Consider the following 13,207-nt stretch of genomic DNA (forward strand, 5'->3'; position numbering starts at 1 on the left):
CAGAACGAGATGGTCGAGTGATTTTTCTATCCTCCCTCTTAGTTGTTATTTGGGGTCAGCCCGATTTTTTTCTTTTCAGTCAATTTTCAACCTTTTTTTCTATTTTCAATAACCCGAAAAACAACGCCTTTGCACCTTTTCAATATTTAAGCAATCTCCCCTACGGCCTTTTTTTCATCATAATGGTCACAAATAAGCTGTTTTTCTTTTAAATAGATTTTAGATAGATTTTTTTGAATATTCAGAGTCAACATTTTGTTAAGTCGTTATTAAAATTGCTAAAGTTTGTATTAATTTTCCATGTTCCTTAACTTTGGACGCCTGTAATTTAATTAAATTTATTTATATGTAAAAAACTAATATGTATTCAAAATCAAAAAAAAAGATAAAAAAATATTTTTTATTTAACTACCATTGTTATATACTGGGTGTTATTATTAGATGTACCAAATATGTGTATATGTTTCGCTGTTCTTATTTAGATGACGACTTATATATTTGTTGTTGTTGTTCATGTTGTAAGAGTCTTAGAGTGATAGAGACAGTCTTAGGTTTATTCATGTGTTGAGTGTTCATATGTCTTAAGATGTTCATATTGTAAGAGATAGCATATTGGACGCATATATAAAGAGAGAGACAGTTCTGTATAAACGGGAGTGTTTCTATAAATAATGATACATGTATTTCTTACCTATTTTTGAGATGATGATTTTCACAAAGTTCTTATAATATAAATGGACAATACCTATCCTGTTGAATCACAACATGAAGACGCAGATACGCAAAGATGATGACATCCTTTATTTCATGACTGGTCCATGATTTCGCTTGAGGAATTCAAATTTTCTTTACATGGCTATTTCTTCTCTAACCTTTCGCTTCCAGCCGTTTCTGACCTCTCTCTCTTGGCTCTTTCTCCCCGACTCTTCTCCTCTTCTCTAAGACTGCATTTAAAAACTCTACCTATATTGAGAACTCGTCACGTCATCGCATGATTAAACATGTGCTCATAAAGCACGTTGGATGACATGCGTCACGTTGCCAGACTTGACATGACCCCGAGTTCAGTAACCTATTTTTCAAATAACTTCTTTACAAAATATGTTTACAATTTCAATTGACGATTAAACTCCTTATTTTAATTTTCACAGAAACAAATTTCATTATTACATTCCTTTTCCATATACAGATATGTAAGCTAAACAATTGCAATTCCTTATTTCAGTAACATTCTGTATTTATTTTAACTTATGATTGAAATTCTCAATTCCAAGTCGAGCTTCGCAAGTTCGAATCCTTGACTATCCTATTTCATATTTACATTTAACTAATTCCCTATTTTTTTTTACTTACATGAAAAGAGGACAGCCCTTTTATCATATAACACCATTATTAAACATTGGAAAATTCACCAAGAAAATTTTTTTCCCATTTCATAGGTAAAGTTAGAAGCCACTCAATAAAAATAATCGACCGTTCCTTATACATAATCTACATGAATTAAAATATCATATTTAAGCGTAACTTACAGCCAAGCAATGTCAGACAGCCTGCTAGTATATATTAGTGGCCTGGCAAGGCCACAGGAGAAACAACTGAAGCACCAAAACTGAAGCTGCCAGCCCAGACACTATATATACAAATCTAAGCAAATTTGGCCATATTTTTTTGGTTTGAAAATTTAGGGTTTTTTTAAACAATTGTCATAAAATTTTCACCATAGAATAAAACAAACCAAAAACTAAATGGTCCCCCGACTGATTTCGGTTGTTTTCCCCATTTAAACCCCTGGCCTGATGTAAAACATGAGGGAAAAACAACCAAATGACATCATTTTATGACAAACGATGCATTCTTTTGCATTCGGTACCATTCAAAACTCCTAGCTAGGTGCAAGTATGAATTTTTGGAGGAAAATAAAAATGAGCCCCAAAAGGGGTGTTTTTTTACCGTTAAAATACCCAGGAGCTCAAGACCCCACAATTTTCCCGGGGTAAAATATTACGTTTCCAGATATGGTCTTGCTTTTGGGTAATTTTCAGCAAAATCTAAAGGTTGGAAAAGATTCTATTGAGAGAACAACTACCAAGATGAGAACAATAGTCCAAACAATCAAAATACCAATCCTCATCTCCAAAAATTTTTAAACAATTTAACTAACCAGAATACATCAAATTTATAAAAATTTTGTTCAAATGAAAAAGAAATAAATTTGAAAACTTTAGAAAACCGAGTAATGCTGATAATTTTTATTATTAAATGAAAAAAAAAAAAAAGAATAATTTGCCAGGTTGCCATATTAATTTCTATTTCAGTCACATAAATTCTTTAGAGTGAAATGATTTTGGTATTTCTTGCAAACAAATTATTTCTACTTGAACCATGTTTGTAATAATAAAAATAATAATGATAATAAAATAATAAAATAAATAATAAACATGATAACTTAGAAAGAGTAAATTATATCGGGTTTGACACTTATGTATGACACAAGCCAAGATACACAGATGCCAGACTATGATTATTTTTAATATACTTTAATTTTTAATAAATGTTTAAGAAAACAATTTAATAAAAATGATATCGTAAAACTTGAATTCAACTTGTAAATACTATTTAACAAATAGCATGTGTCCTAAAATGCAAAAGCACCACATAACATTTATTTTATCAAAATAAAATTGTAAAAACATTTGATTCCTATTTCAGTCACATAAATTATTTAGAGATTTTGGCATTTCTTCCAAAAAAATTATCTCTACCTAAATCATGTTTGTAATAATAATAAAAATGATAACTTAAAAAGAGTAAATTATAGCGGCTTTCACACTTATGTATGACACGAGTCGAGATACACAGTTACCAGACTATGGTTATTTTTCAAGGCCAAATGTTTCAGAAAAAAAGACCAAATGCAAAAAAGAAGCCACACTTTTTGTGGTAAACAGGCAATTGGTGTTTCTATATAATTCGAGCGAACAAAATATTAAATTTCACGTAAAATAAATGCTACGTAATTGTCATGGTAATACTTACAGATTCAAAAATTACAAAAAACGAGGAAATAGAAGATTAATTATTAAAAAACAAATGAAATTTGTGAAATTGGTGTTCATGAGCGAATGCTACAAAAATAACATGTACTTTTGCACTTAACGACTCGTGCTGAAATATTAACGTTAATATTTAGAAACCTATTACTTAACATGGGGAGGAAGGGTGTCTTGTAACTATTCTGTACTTTCACCTAACAATTTAATAAAAATGATATTGTAAAACTTGAATTTAACTTGTAAATACTATTTAACAAATAGCGCGTGTCCTTAAATGCAAAAGCACTAAATAACATTTTATCAAAATAAAATTGTAAAAACATTTATAGTATCAAAATAGAAGATACTTATGCATTATATACGTGGGTCCATTTTGTTTTGTTGGGTTTCATTGAACAACCAATAATGGACGCAACTTTTCAACCTAATTCAACAATAATTAAAAGTATTTTGTTATAGTTTAATGTTATAATAATAATTTAACAATAATTAAAAGTATTTTGTTTTAGTTTTATGTTATAATAATAATTTAACAATAATTAAAAGTATTTTGTTATAATTTTATGTTATAATAATAATTTAACAATAATTAAAAGTATTTTGTTTTAGTTTTATGTTAATTCAATTTTTTATTAAAATTCTATTTTCCTCTTGTGGTGACTTCTTTCCGTTAAATTGTTTGTAAAACAAAAAAAAAAGAAGAAATCCAATGATGCTTCAATTCAAAAAATGTTTGAAAATTGTTTGTAAAACAAAAAAAAAAGAAGAAATCCAATGATGCTTCAATTCAAAAAATGTTTGAAAATTGTTTGTAAAACAAAAATCTAATGTTCCTATTTACTTGCCTCTCTGCGAGCACAGCGTTAAACACGAGGTTTTTAATAGGAAAGGGACAAAAATAAAAATTGCCTCTTTTGGGTAATTTTCAGAAAAATCTAATGGCTGGAAAATATTTTTTGCCCCGAAAAGTGCTATTTTTGGCCATTTTTACCCTCCCTGGGGCCGCAACCAAAAGTTTTATAAAAATCCAAGAATGTTACATTTCCGCCCTTGCCTAGTTGTAACTTCATGCAAATTTTCAGAAAAATTAAATGAGTAGTCATTGAGAATTTTTGGAATGAATGGACAAGGGTGAATTCAAAGGTCCAAATCCGACTAAGTTGGTTGACCAATTATAATCTTGTAGTTTCATCCCATATAACCAAAAGATAAGAGCATTTCAATATGCAATTTAGCTACGGGTATATATATATATATATATATATATATATATATATATATATATACACCACCTTTTTTGGCAATTTTATAAGTTCCAAATCTCAGCAGCTATTGTTTCAATCATAGTCATTTGTTTTCCTAGTTTTGTATTTGAATTACAAAATATCTGATAGTTCCTCAAAACTTCTGGCCTTGATGGAAAGGAGACTAAAACTTACTGTTTTGGTTTCAAATGATCTGAAATAACAAATAACTTGATTCCAAATATTTCTCATATGTTATATCTCCCCTCTTTTGGAAATAGAGTACGATTATCAATATCTCCAGTATCAAATAATCCTTATGCACTGTGAAATTTACTTTATGTATGAAAACCAAAAAGGGGAGATAACATATGAGACAAAAATATCAAGCCTCTTCTTGCTGTTATTTCAGATCATTTGAAACCATAGCAAGTTTTAATCTCACCTCCATCAAGGCCAGAGGTTTTGGGGAAATATCAGATATTTTGTAATTCATATGCAAAACTAATGACTATGATTGAAACATTTTATGGCTGTAATAAAAGTGCCAAAAATAGGTTCGGGTTGATAAACGATCTCCTTAATATGCAACCTTAAGGGCAAATTTCATATAACTCATTACACATTTAAGGTCATTACCTTTCCAACGAGCCTTCATTTGTTAAATTCTAATCAATAGTTGCTGAGATTTAGAACATAAAATTGCCGAAATAGGTGGTAATATAGATATATTAGTGACCTGGCAAGGCCACAGGAGAGACAACCATGCAATAAAAAAAGCTAAGTAAAATTTATCCCAAAGCAGCAAAACTAAATGTAGGCAAATTTGGGCATATTTTATTGGTTTGAAAATTTAGTTTTTTTTACCAATTGACCAAATTGCTTAAAAAAAAAGCCAAATTTGCAAGATTTGACTTTAAAAAGGCCAATCTGGCAACACTGGACAAAAATATGAGTGAAGCTCCCTTTGATGTAACCTCATTTTCAAATACTATTACAACAATAATATATGATCATTGTTGTGATGGTGCGCAAAAGGAATTATTATTTCAATATGCAACGGTTCTTTATTGAAGAAGTCAGGGAAAATTATGTAAAAAAAGAGAACATTCAAAAGAAATAGGGAAAAAAAGAACATTGTCTGCCAAAAGATGCTGTAAATTAAACTATGTAAAACAATATTACTTTCTGAATATTTATTAATACTTATTGATTTATTTGATTTGGGTCAGTTCTAAATTTAAAATAAATAGACATCATATTCATAGAAATGTTAATGATTTTCTGACCCAAAAAACTAATTTTTTGCGCTTCCTAGAAAAATATCAACTTTATCAAAATCTTTGTTGATTAAATATATTTCTCAGTCAATGGAATATCCACGGGTTTTGCTAGTTATTAATATTTTGTCAACTGAATAGCAAAAACAACTTTTCATGTAACATTAATTTAGAAGAATTTGTAGGTCAGCATACAAATTAGAATTTTAGAGAGGAGTAATACGATGTTGAATTTATGTACACAGTTTAATATTTTATTGTTTTCAAGAGTGTTTGACAAAGTATTTTTTTCGTCATGATTTTTCCTATTTCAAGTAAATCAGCAGGAAGGCAGAATGGGAAGTCCTCCTTTAGAGGAAAATTTGTTTTCTGCATGCTATGGGCTAAAATCGCTGGTTGTAGCTGCAACTAGGGGAGAAAACCATGCTCTCCACATAAGGTACAATTGTGGATGGAGCCACTCTGTGTGCTTTAAGAGAGTTGGAAAGTGCACAATTTTGGAGAGACAAAGAATGCCCTCCTAACACAGGAGCGGATGGTTATAATAGAAAAAGGGTTCCATTATATTGATTCATTCCAGGGGAAGGCAAAAGAAAAAGAAAAAAAGAGGGAATAAAATAAAGATGCCAATAATATAGCAATTTAATCAGTAGATTAGTCCCTAACAGGAATGATAGTATAACAAGATAGCGTGTTAAATTTTTAGAGAGGTATAAATGTGAGATAGCCTGTTTTGATTCTCGGGCGCCCTGGTGGATGTGAAAGAAAAATCACACAGGTCTTAATGATAGTTAAGGAACTAGATGTATGCGCTGTACAATCTAACGCAAGGGAAGGGGTTAAGTTAGTTAAAGGGTGATATTTTCCGGGGGTTTTGCAGAGTTCTGAGAATCCAAGCTTGGGAAATCCAAGAGAATCGGTATGGTGGAAGGTATCTTGTATAATTAGGAGCTGGCCAGTAAATATTGTTAGGAGTTTTCTGTTTGATTTGCAAAACGTAGTCCGAAGTCTGATTTTGATGTAGAGTATCCAATAACTTTTGTTTCGACTGATCTCTCCATCTTGTTTTCTCAGCATTGTTGTTTACATGTATCAGAAAAGAGTATTTTTCCTTATCTTTCAGACATTATCAGGTCAAACTTGAAATCCTGCATAACATTTTAATCTTCATGACGACCAGCACTTAGAGCCATGTGAAGAAGTAGGTTTCACTATAGTTTGTTGGATTCAGCACATGAGTGGATCTTGTTTCTTTTTTAAAGATGGTGACATTAAAATTGCATTTTTCTGTTAATATCAATCATATTTCTAGTCTGTTTAGTATTTTAAAAGCATTTTAAAATGACATAAATTCAAATTAATATTTTGTTAAGAAAAATTCTTCATACAACATTGTTTTTTTTCTCACCTGTTCTTCACCAATAAACAATATTTTAGTTATAAATAAAATTACATTTTTATAGCTACATCAACATTTAAAAATCTGTAAGGGTTCTTAGCAGAAAGGCTTATATTTTTAGGTGATATATTTCAGAATTTTTATTTTTAAATTGGCAAAAATGCATCTCCATAATCTGGTTAATATTTTAATAGCATGAGCTAAACTAGATTTAACATCAAAATCCAAGGTGCATGTCTTTTATAAACATCATTTTCTACAGAAACTTTCATTATTATTAACTAAATAGGATTTTTACTGTTGCTATTAATCAATTTGCAATTTTGAGATATTTTAGTAAATTATTTTCATCTTTATTAGTTTATAAAGATGCAGAGCAAAAGAAAAAAATAATTGCATTATGATTTGCCATTTTGACAAGAGAAAAACTCACTTTATTAACATCTTCCAACTTGGCTCTACCTCGTACAAGATTAGAAACTTGATTAAACTCCTCCTCTGTTAATGGCAGGAATTCTGTTAAATTTTTTCGTTTTGTAGATGGAGACTTTGGGAAATCTGTGAAAAAAAAACACAAACAAATAAAATAAAACATACATCTAAATATCTCAAAATCTTTTGTATATGAATCTGTTGCTCTGTCATGCTTAAGCTTGCATAGATCTATCTCCTATTCGATGTGTCAAACTGTCTCTACGAGAGGTAATGTCCATGTAACACTTAAGTTTGAATTTTCATGCTTAGATATGAAATGTAGATTGAATGAATGCATCTTAAAAATGGCACCATTCTTGTTTGAATTTAAGAGGCAAAATATATTACAGTCATTTACTTACTAAAAAATAATCTTTATACGATTGTGTAGAGCAGATTTTCCCCTATAATCTATATATATAAAAGTGAAAATGTGTGTATGTATGTATGTTTGTATGTGTGTTTGTGTGTCCGCTAAAAACTTTCGACAGACACAACGAAAATTCACAAACTCGGTATCATATTGAAGCTCCAGCCTTCACTCAAAAAATATTGAAAAATTGGCGAAAAACGTTCATTTTTTGACCCCGAATCGACAAAAATGGTCCTCTCGTGACGACGACTGGGTCTACGCATGTGTCATGACGTCATGACCTGATTTACTTTAAATAGTTGAAAAACTGACTAAATTTCATGTACGTCGCGTTAGCTCAGTTGGTTAGCGTGTTGGTTCGTTATCTAAACGTTTTGGGTTCGAATCGTGGGGTGAGATGTCTTATTTTTATTTGATTTTTTAAATTTAAATATTGAACCAGCGTTATTTAAGCCATTTTTCACGTAACGTTCGTTTTTCTGGGTTTTTTTTTTTTACATCACTTATCCACCCCCCGACCACACACCCAAAAACACCCGGGTATCCAGAGATTTTTAAAATTTTAATATTGAAACAGGCTTACTAAGCCATTTCTTTTTTGTTTTTTCGATTTTTACATTTAACATCGTTCGTTTGCCTTACGTTAGTTTTTTTGTGTTTTTTTTCGATGTTTTGATTACCCCCCCCGCTTAAGTTTTAACGGCGTTTTCTTTTTTTACTTCGCTTATAACAAACAAACCTGGTCATTGATCTCATTTGCTGAATAATAATTGCTCTACAACTTCCATGTGCGCACCTGTCAATTTGGTTCTTACTTAAATAAATTCAAACATCTTTCAGTAACTCATTCTGGCTGGCCGATTTTATTTTCAAACTTCACCTCAGGTCTTCGGGTTGGATCCTACCAACTTTACCCCCCCCCCCCGGTTTCTTTTTTATTTAACAGCACACACACCTCCAAACACCCAGGCAACGCCGGGTACCCCCGCTAGTCTATAATATAAATCTCACCTGTCTGTTTAAATGAATGTATGTATGTTTGTATGCCTGCCTAAAACTTTTGACAGAGGTGATGGATTTTCATGAGATCAGTATCATTTTGAAGCTCAACCTATTGGATGACAAATATTAAAAAATTGGTCCAAAACATTAATTCCTTCACCCTCAACTGGACGCTTTTGTACAGAAAGGGTCGATTTTTTTGCTGACATATTTTGCAAGTCATTTAACTCTTGCGTTCACAACATCGCTTAAAAGATGTTATTTGAACCACCTGTGATGTCACAACCACGATAGGCACATCGGTAAAACAGTTTGTTTTTTTCACCACTTTTTCTTCTGCCGCGTTACGGGTTTGAGCCTGCTTACTACCCCTACTTTTTTTTTTTTTTTGCTCTCACAATTTTCATTTTTTTTATTTTGCTCAACCAACACCCTTACATACACCTCCACTTTCTTTGATGCCTTTGCATCACAGGTTCGAACCTGCCTGCCTACTACAACTTTTTTTTTTTGCTCAACACACACCTCCTAACAGCCGGGCAATGCCGGACACCCAGGCTCGTAACCAATATGAGTGATATTGGTTTTGAGTGCATCTGTTTTTTTTTCATTTCCTCAAGTCAGTCATCTTTAGCCTTTATTGGAGAGTGATAGTGTCGCAATAAAAGCACTGATTTCTGGTCAGTCTCATAACCAGTTCAAGGACAGACTTTTTGGTCAACAGCCAGCCTAGTAACCCCTTCTCTCCCTATTGGGCTCTGGAAGCATTTATCTTTTTTATTCTGCTTGGAGACTAAGAGGTCTCTTTCAGGCTTTGTCTAAGTAACTTTTTTCTCCATTTTTTTAATTATGCCTTTTATAAATTCACACAAAAAACACCTTACTATTTCCTATAGTAAGATCAACAATCTCAAATTAAACTTTACTGATGTTCAGTCTTTTCTGTTGCACAAATATCTTCACATCCTCACTCTTTTTGAAATCAATCTAAATGCTTCCATTGAGAGCAACAATCTACATGTGGATGGTTACTTGCCTCTTGTCTGACTCTTTCACATATTTTCATGGTCTTACTCTTTTTCTTTGCTGTTTCTCCCAACCAAGACTTTCATAGAGAAAGTTGTGGCCATTTTAACTCGAATCATAACATCAACTCTTACTTTCCTACTACCACTGTGGACCAATTGTTAACGGGATAATAATACTACGAACACCGTTTGTGTTTCATTTTTCATTTTATTCTTTTTCTGTCAGCTACTATAGATTTTCAATCAAAATAATGACTGTTCACTTTTCTTCCACATTCCAGTTCTATGGAATATACAAATAGCAGTTAATATAAGATTTTTAATTACTTATTTACTGTTATTTATGATTTTATTAGTGTTATTTATATTGTTTTTTTTTGTTTTAATTACATTTTCACCCCAAACAAGGCACATTGCCACTTTGGTGTAGGGGGCTACTATCAGGGGAAACATCTACTGGGGTACTATGTAGGGATTAGGGCAGCGAGATGTTGGTTCACGTTGCACTTGAACTTAAGCATGTCAGTACAGTTGGGGAAGCAGTGACCTGGAATGGAATTCCAAAGTCTAGCAGTTCTGGGGAAGAAACTACCGGAGTAGAAAGATCTTTTACATCTAGGGATCTCTACAGTGTGGGGGTGGGATTTTGCAGCTTGTCGGGTCTGTCGAGGGTGTTTACGTCGTGGGGGCACAAGTGCTTTTTTTTTTTTTTTTTTTTTTTACAAAGGCATCACCACATTATCAAGGCCCAGAGGCCACTCAAGGATAAGGGTTAAAGAGTGTACAGTAGAAATTGGTCAATATAGTAATCATTAGTAATGAAAATTTGGTAAATTTAATAACTTATATGGTACGGCTTTTGCAGTTCATCAGAGCATTCACCATTATAATACTTGTAGAACAGGCAGAGGGATGCAACGCTTCGACAATGGGACAGAGGCTGAAGATTAGATGCCAGTTTAGGGCCTATCAGATTTGCGACTCTCTTTTGAACCCTGTCAAGGAGCGAGAGACTAGTAGCCGATGCACCAGCCCAAATATGACAGCAATACTCCATACATGGGCGAATAGTGGCCTTGTAGAGGTACAGGATACTTTTGGGTGTTAGAAGTTTTCTAGCATGGTAGAGAGAGCCCACCTTTCTCGCAGCGGCCCTGGCAATGCTCTCGATGTAATTGTTCCAACTCATGTTTCCTGTGAACGTTAGGCCAAGGAGCTTGAGAGACGTACTCTCAGATAAAGAGTCGTTGGCCATTGCTATAGGTGGTAGAGAAGGTTTCTTGTAATTATTGAATGAAACCAGTTTTGTCTTGGCGGCATTGAACGTGACCATCCATTTTTGTCCCCATTCCACTACTGATTGGAGTAGTAATACACACGGACGAAAAAACGCTTTGGATAATCACAGATTTCAAGGTAGTTCTACTAAAATAGCCATATTTTTTAAACCAAAGCACTTCAAGTCTTCAAATTACTACTGTTTTGTTCGGAAATGAATATACTTTCAAATGAATTAATAAATATGAATGTACATTATATATTTTAAGAGTTTTAAGCAAATAAAGTGATAAAAATGTGAACGTCATAAAATGGCGTTTTCGGTAAGGTTTTGTAATGACCCCCCCTGTTTTCTAAAGGTCCGTACCGTGATTGTATGAAGAATTTCGTCATGAAATTTGGGAACCAATTAGAAGAGATGTTAATCTTAATACTGTCAAGTGTCCGAAATATTTTTGACCATTTCTTTTTTTGTCGTGTTAAAAATAAGACTTTAATATGACGAGTATTGAACATTTTGAAAAAAAAAATTATTCGGACACCCAGTAGTAAGTAAATCAATCTTTTTACTATCTTTATCAATTAAAAGTATTATTTTATGTTGAGTAGGACCGCGGTAATTGATAATTTAAAAGGACCTACCCGAAAAAAAAATTGTTTATATTTCTCGAATTTGGTCAAATGAAGTTAGTATTTTAAAGAAGCAGCAGCAGCTCCAGCCTGTAGAATCAGCCATAGCACAGCACAGTGTAAACAACACGCGTTCTTTAATTTTTATTCAAGAACGAATTAAGAAAAATATGAAAATATGAATATAAATGTTCTTATACGTTTAATGAGAGCTATTTTGTTATCAGAATAACATTAGTTTAGAACTATTCGGTTTTCAGAATGTATAATAACAATCCCAACCAATTCGGCATTATGAATCTGTTGCAATTTCTTACATTGCTCGTCAAATTTAAAAACATGGTTAAAAAAACAAAAACTACAATTAGGAAGCTTGCATGCACTTTTATTCTTTAAATTAGTCTTGAACAACGAATTAAAACAATGTTTTACTGCGAACAGCCACAAATGTTTTTTTTTTAAATCAAAATAAGTATCAAAATCTCGTTCATACATAGATTCGAAAAAGTTGTCAAAAAACAAATATATAACAAATAAATGTTATCAAAGGCAAGATAAGTTACTTTTCTACCTAACTGGATATATTTTTTGTGTTTTTATTCAATGTAACATGTTTATTCAGCTCGAAATACATACAGTGTTTACCGATGTATTGGAAAATTAAAAATAGCGCCCGGCCCGACTCTCTTTGACACGGTAAGTTTGAGAAAAGGAGTTAAAAAAAAAAAAAAAACTATACAAAATACTGTTAAAAACTCACCGAATATATGTCAGCCTATGTCACGGTAACATATTGAGCGAGTTTCTAGCAGTATTTTGTCTACTTTTTTATTTTTAACTCTTTCCCCCAAACTCACCGTTTCAAGAGAGTCGGGCGGCGGGCGCCATTTTAAATTTTCCAAAACATTAGTAAACACTGTTTTCAAGCTGAATAAACATGTTACATTAAATAAAAACACTAAAAAATTATCCAGTTAGGTAGAAAAGTAACTTGCTTTTGATAACATTTATTTGTTATATATTTGTTTTTTTTGACAACTTTTTCGAATCTATGTGTATAGTAATACAAACCCTCAAAATCTATATCAATATTCTTGAAATTTTAAAAGCAGTTAGAAAACACATCAAACTACAATTAGGAAGCTTTCTATTTTGTTATTTTTTTTTCTACTTATTAAGCGAAAGATATTTTACAACCTGCTCCAGCGTAGTATAAACGGCCTATGGAATTAACACCTTCAACCTCGAAAATAGAAATCAACAAATTTTTGAACGCTCTCTTTGAAAAAAAGCTCTCTTAACTTTACCTCTAATACAAATTATGTGTGGCAAGTCTCCTCCTAAAACACTCTTTAACCCTAACAATAACACTAAGTTCGAGTGGCAAGCCCCCCCCAACAAAATACCTCTGTAAGCCACATACAAGCATCTAAAACAAACAAACAA

At 32.1% G+C, this 13,207-nt stretch overlaps 1 protein-coding gene across 2 annotated transcripts in view; it reads right to left on the minus strand.

Annotated features, from left to right (window-relative positions):
• The window catches only part of LOC145261118 (SKA complex subunit 2-like), a 92,203-nt gene that overhangs the window by 41,184 nt on the left and 37,812 nt on the right, over positions 1 to 13,207 (minus strand). For both annotated transcript variants that reach the window (XM_080119361.1, XM_080119360.1), the window contains one exon: positions 7,410 to 7,534. In XM_080119361.1, coding sequence (XP_079975487.1) covers positions 7,410 to 7,534 — 125 coding nt within the window. The remainder of the gene's footprint in view (positions 1 to 7,409; positions 7,535 to 13,207) is intronic.

This window comes from Euprymna scolopes, chromosome 37 (assembly GCF_053919585.1).
Source record: "Euprymna scolopes isolate OS-2025 chromosome 37, ASM5391958v1, whole genome shotgun sequence".
Lineage (NCBI taxonomy): Eukaryota > Metazoa > Mollusca > Cephalopoda > Sepiida > Sepiolidae > Euprymna > Euprymna scolopes.